Consider the following 6,993-nt stretch of genomic DNA (forward strand, 5'->3'; position numbering starts at 1 on the left):
TATCTGTATATTATTTTTAAAAATTATTTTAAAATTGCCATAATTTTTCCACGATTCGCTTGCACATGTGGTTAACAAAAGAATGACAGAAGTTAAGGAAAAGAAAAAAGATTTTTGTTTTTTGTCACCATACCTGAAGATTTACATATGTGGGTTTTTTTTTTTTTTTAATAGGAATAAAAATCATCAGCCTGTGACCTTAGAAATAGACGCATCTAAGTTTGAGTCGCTAAAAAAGAGTTTCTTGTCTAGACTTCCATGACCTGGAGGAAATTTTACATACCCTGATAAGCTTACTACCCGAGGCTGTTTCTAGAATATAACTGCAGGCACAAGGCTCCAACTTATTAAGGGGCCAACCAAGTGTGCTTCTGTCCTAAGCTTCAAAATGGATGTAATTTTTCCAAGCACAATCCATTTTCTAAAAGTGAGAACACCTACTTAAAATGGGCTGTTCTCAGGTTCTGTTATCAATCTGTAAGTAAGGGAAAGAAAGCTGAAAACTCAACTTTCAATATTTGACCGAATAACAAGTTCTGTTAACATTCTTATTCTAAATCCTCTAAGTCAGTGATCCAGATGTAAATTGCAAATTAATCATCTCTTAAGTCATAATGTAGTTTCAGAAACAACGCTGAAAATACTTTATATACACATTATTTTTAACATACAAATATAAGCCTTATTAGCTGATGAAAAATCACTTTTTTAAGAAAGATGACAATTTTTAAAAAAATCTTATCCTTGCCTAGGATTCTAGTCATCTTTGATTTTTGTGATCTTGTTGTTGTTCTATATTTAGGCGGAAAAGGAAAATATGTTCCTGAAAAAGGAAATGAAAGGAAGAAAGATAACTGAAAGAGACTTGACCCGATTATTTTAACAGGCTTATTATGTTTTACATTAATAAATAATGCCTTTCAAAAACTATGTCAATGCAATATGCCATATAAAAAAATTTATGATAGTAATAAGTCGTAGCAGACTTTGGCTGATTACTTCAAGAAATTATGTGTTTTTTTAAATGATAAATCAAGTTCTTAAATATGAAAAAATATTAATTTTCCATCTATATGTCTTAATATTCACAAGTTGTGTATTTTAGGGCAAACATTTATGGAAGATAAAATCTTTAATAATGATTTTTTGAAGACACATATTAAAGGCCAAACAAGAACAAAATACAAAAGCTATTCTATTCCCTGGATTCGAGATTCCCAAACCTCTCAAAATTGAAGCTCAATTGCCTGAGCACAAACTTAGATCCATCATACCGGGTAGGTAGGTAGATAGCATTCTCTGACATTTAAAAAAATATTTATTGGACAAATGAAATACCTCACTTTACCAAGACTAATGGGATCCTAATGAATTGATTACAGTGTTTATTTTTATAGCAACCATCCATGATCATGGAATCATGAGGAATGTTTAGAAAGGTTTTATAAGAAGTTAAAGTCTGGCTCTGGGGTAGGAGAGAACAGCTTAATCCATTGTTTATACGTGGACTCAATATCCATACATGTTTATTCAAGCCACGAAGGTGAAGATATAGTAAGGATGAGGAGCACGGAGCTAATGAAGATCTTTCGAAGTACAGTCCCATAAAGACTGAATAGGATCCAGGAGCCTTGAAAAACATCTCAAAGCTTTTTTTTTCTTTCATTACCTTTCACTGCTGTGATCCAAATAATGCCCCTTACATTGAGCCCAAAGCCTCTACAAACACGCCAAACCATATTTGCAATTCACAGCTGACCGAACGATAAGCCAAACCACAACAACCACACACAGGAAAACACCCCAGACCTCCAGAGAGAGATGCTGATAGATCATGGACACGTACTCTAGCATCAGTTTGTTTGACTGATTGTTAAAAATCCTCTTGCAGAATGATGGAATGTAAGACATTCTTACAATCTTAAATTCAAGTAGCTTCATACAGTCTGTGAAGAAAAGCTGGCTAATCCAACAGACACATATAAAAATGAATGAACTAGAAATCATAATATATTGACTGTTTCTCCTGCATTTCAGAAAGAAAACCTTTAGTATTTGTCATTTTACTGAAAAATAGAATAAGTCTTTTTCTTTTAGACTCGTGACAGTGCTTTAGCTGCCTGGACTAAGGGATTTCTTGTTTTTAAAAAGGCACAGCAATAATTGTGTGATGCTTCATGGAACTTGTTCAGTACATTTAGTCTCTTCTGTAAATATACATTGCTGATAGAATTAAAAATTTCTCATAAAGCTATATAAAAGACTACATACAGACCTGAAGCACAGTGCCCTCTGGTGCACATATAACATAAAATAAAATATTTATATAATAGTATCTACATAGATACAGACACACAAAAGTACAAAATAAAATTTGCTTCCACATAAATGCTAAACCATTAACCGGGAATTGTAAACTTCCATCACTAAGAAACAAACCAAAGTGATAATTTTACATAAAACATTCCTTATGGCATAGATCAATACATTCTAATCCATTCAGGCAACCACTTGTACACTTCTCTATTTAATAGATTCACTGGACTTTGGCCGGGAGCTGGCAGCCTTTGTTGGATTTAATATATGTGTAACTTACTTAGATGTCAAATACAGAAGAGTAATAAAAATTAAAAGCCATATATCGTAATTCTCTCCTTTTCTTTGGTCTTTGTTATTGTGTGCTATGTATCTGCTAATTCTTTATATTTCACTGCTGCTTCCTCCAGCTTCTGAATGTACAATTACCTTTCAGGTAAAAAAAGGATGAGGTGACTCAACTTCTCAGTGACTAGAAGAAGAAACCAATTCCATTTAGGCTGAAAAAGGTAACCTAGCATGGTACGAGGTAGACAGGAAAAGAAATTCAAGAAAATTCATTTTGAAATTTTGGCTATTTAAAATGAGAAACTCAGCCTCAAAGTACATTGGCATTCACATTAGGGCAGTGCAGCATTCTCAGATTTGGGAGTGACATACAGGTGGTCACCTTTGTCTTTTTCCTGGCAGTATGTTACACCTACAAGAAATATTTTTAAATATCAAGAAAATATTACTAGGATGCATGGAAAATAAGAACCCTTCTGTTAATCACCCTTTCCCATCTGAAACTTTCCCTTGGAGAAACTTATGTATACACAACCTTCAAGGATGATATCTCTGGAATTGCTTTGCCTTGGCCTCATACCTGTAGATCTTGTATCTCGTGCTAAATCCCTGCCGGCTTCTGTCCACAAAATCTGTGTATTCCTGTGAGCGATGGAAGGGTCCCTTATCAGAGAGGAGCCAGTCGAAGGGGCTTGTGGCATGCTGATCCGAAACAGCAGCAACCGCTAAAACCCAGCAATGAAGACTCAGTGCTATCCACTCCCATAGAGCCATCAGAGAGAACAATTCAGCACCAGCTCTGCTCCGCCATATCATGCTTCCACTGGGGGTTTAGAGCCTTCATTCTCTCAGCTTTCCCTCAACACCTAGACAAAATACACAGGCAGTTAGTTAGCCCCTAGAAGATTCTTTTCTATCCGTTAAGGTGCTGAATATCATTGTTTTAAATTAGATGAGGGCAAAAGTGAATATGAATCAAACCCCAACAATTAATTTTTTTCAGAGCTGTATATTTTTTATACTTTGTATCCTTTTATTATATTAAAGGAAAGTAAGTCACTGAATCATAACAGTCCTTGTCATAAAATGTCTTCAAGTGGATCATTAAAGCCACAATCAGAAGTTTCAACTACTATTCTTTTTCCTTTTTTCTGCTTAAATGTTTTATAAAATTGGACATCTTCAAAATAAATATTTAATATGTTTCAATGTTTCGTAAGTTTTGTTATAAATTTTAAGACTAGGTATATTTAATTTTTTTTATTTTATAGTGATTTTAGAGAAATGGTTTAAAAATAAAGATATTCATGTAGTTATTTCCATAATCTAGATAAATTTAGGATAAAACTGTGGGTCTAATAATACATAAGTATATATGTGTGTATATGTGAGCATTTATCTATCTGTACAGCCAGAGGGACAGATAGATATATGGGTGGACTGTGTGTGTGACAGTGGGTGAGTGTGTGTTGGGATGGAGAACTGGGAGGGAGACTGCACAGATAAATTTTCCATTATTCTCTTAAGGACAGACTGTTTTCCTGATTTTCTAAACAGAACCATAGTAAAATTATTTCTAAGGCCTTTAAAAGATTTAAATGTGCTTCTGTGTCTTATTCATGAAATAGTCATAGCTGCAAAATTCATAAACACACATAAAGTAAGACAATGCAGATTATTCATAAACTATGAAATGACGTACATTATATTATAACCATACAAAAATAAAGAGGTGTAATCCCAATGTAGTATAGTATGAATGAGTTTACACAAAGCTGCCGATGCAATGCCTATATGCTATGCAAAAGATTCTAGAAATATTTGAATTCAATTTTACATTCATTCTCATCAGTCTTTTAAATATTATTCACAGCACATAGAACTACAGAGTACATAGGTTCTGGCTAATGAGAAAGTTTTAGTTGTGAGAGTTTTTAGTCAGAAAAATCTCTTTAGAATACAATCAAAATTCACAGTAAGAAGTAAAATAATTTAATTACAATAGCTCCCATATTTCGCTGGTGTTTGGATAAGGACACTAATAGTTTTGATTTGCTTTTCTAGCAATAATCCTAATTCATAATTTAAACCTAAACTATTTCTATATGAGAAAATGAGCAATAATTTTGCAATCATAATGTATCTCAAAACAGTAATACAATACAAGTAGCCTAGATCATCAGATTCACCGTCTTACCCACTGCAAAATTAAAAAGACAATACCCACTTATATGAGTTATCTCAATCATAGGAGTTTCTCCAATGTGGTGATTAAAAAATACCGCCTTTTGTAAACAACATAGGAAGTTTTACAAGTGAAGACATTTTAAAAATGATTGATCATAAGAAAGGATAACATGATATAACAAAAAGATTTTTAAATAGGAATTGGGAGATTCTGGACTTCCTTCAATTATCTGTATAAATGTAGCATTATCAAATAATTCAACTCATAATTCCCTATTCTGCTGAAAATAAATATTTTTATATCTCGTTTTTCTTATATGGGAACTATAACATTCATCTTAAAATAAATAGTTTATTTACATTCATAAACTAAGAATTATTCTTATGTTCAATGGTATACTATAATACCCTTATGACTAATAAATATTGCTCATCTTTGTTAAGTACACGCATTTTTATTCTCCTGACCAAATGCATCCAAACTAGCAATAATTAAACACTGTTACAAAGTTATATGTTCTTAATTCCAATAAGATTTTTTTATTTCCAAAATAAAGTCAGAATAAATTATTCAAGCACACTACTTCTTTTAAATCTATATTACATATCTAGTCTTAAAACATTTTTTAATTGATTGAACTTGTATTCACACCATCTAAATAAAGCTCTCATGACCAAACATAGTTGTGAATAAGAATGTTATTAAAAATATTAAACGAGAACTATTCCATACTTTCCAATTAATAACTTAGAAAATAGTCCTTTGAAAATAAAATTAGATTTTCTCCAAATCCATAAACAACAATATAGCAAGTTTATAACATGCAGAGACAGTGTAGATAGTGGTTGAGGGAGTGGACTCCAGAGCCAGATTGTGTTAAAATTCCAGCTCCTCTACCAACTAGATGATTGACCTCCAGCAAGTTACGTAACTTCCATTGCGCCTCAGATTTCTTGTTATAAAGGATCACCTCATCAGTCTGTTACAAAGATTGAATGAGTTAATATTTGTAATGTACCTAGAATACTGCCTAGCATGGAGTAAGAACATGCGGTGTTTCAAATCATATGTCATACCGGTATAAAATTATCTAAATATATACCACAAAATTAAACCCAACTGTTTGCACTCAAACACATGATTTTGTAATCCACAAAGGGTTATAAAAGTAGGATACAATTTACCTAGTTGGTATTTAAAATTCTGTTCTTATATTCTGTAATATTCCATATGTATTTACCCAGAACCATATTTTTATTGTCTTCTTTGTCAAACGTGGTGGGGATATTTCATGGTCTTTATAGTCCCTCATCTTTTGAAAAAAAAAATTTTCTTGTGTATATTTAAGGTATGCAACATGATGTTGTAAGAAAGAGCGTTCATACTAAAATGTTTATGATAGTGAAACAGATTAACTTATCCATCATCTCACATACTAACCTATCTTAACATATGTGAAGATGGAAAGGTTTTCTTAAAACATGTATAGGAAACTACTTAAAAATATTACTAATAAAAATATTACTATTAGGTTTTAGTTATTTCTGTTTCTTCTGCTTCTAATGTGGGTATATGTTGACTTTTTTGCTCAGAAATATTTTTTTCTGAAAAAAAAATTGTTAACACATAAGTATATTAACCCTGTTCAAATTTAAATTAATTTGGGGCATCCATTGAAATCGTTATGTTTATAAGGTCTTTTCAAAGAATTTATAATAACCAAATTAAGATACTCCATGGAAGTTCTAGTGAAGTAGTCTTTGAGAACTTTCCTTGAAGAGTTAAACAGGGTGAAAAGTTGTGTGAGAATGCATAAGGCAAGGCTGTTGGCTTCCAACTATCCTTACGACAAGTGGTCATTAGACTCAATAGTCACTAACAAAAGAGCTTCATTACCTGGTTTGTCACAAAAGCAGGTACATGTACATTTGAATCATCCCAGTATGAGCACTAATTTTTAAATTATTGCTGAATGACTCAAATTAATTCCTTTATTTCAGTGAGCTAATAACCATATCAATCCTTCCAATAAAGGTTGCCAATAACAAGGAGTGGTAAATAGAATTCATTTGTACTCAGGATAGTATTACATTTGGAGGTTTCACCTGAAGTAAACAACTGAACTTAAATGTATGGCTAAGGAAAGGAAATCTCAAGGTCCATTAAAAGAAAGTAAAAATTATTAATTAATGAATTCATCA

At 32.2% G+C, this 6,993-nt stretch overlaps 1 protein-coding gene across 2 annotated transcripts in view; it reads right to left on the reverse strand.

The window, feature by feature from the left end:
• Positions 1-3,420, reverse strand: part of BRINP3 (BMP/retinoic acid inducible neural specific 3) — a 366,300-nt gene extending 362,880 nt beyond the window's left edge. The window contains exon 1 of one of the 2 annotated variants that reach the window (XM_063106876.1): positions 3,185-3,420. In XM_063106876.1, the coding sequence (XP_062962946.1) occupies positions 3,185-3,420 (236 nt within the window). The remainder of the gene's footprint in view (positions 1-3,184) is intronic. The other variant, XM_063106877.1, reaches the window with a different exon arrangement.
• Positions 3,421-6,993: the final 3,573 nt, after the last annotated feature.

The sequence above is a fragment of the Cynocephalus volans genome, chromosome 8 (genome assembly GCF_027409185.1).
Source record: "Cynocephalus volans isolate mCynVol1 chromosome 8, mCynVol1.pri, whole genome shotgun sequence".
NCBI classification, from domain to species: Eukaryota; Metazoa; Chordata; class Mammalia; order Dermoptera; family Cynocephalidae; genus Cynocephalus; species Cynocephalus volans.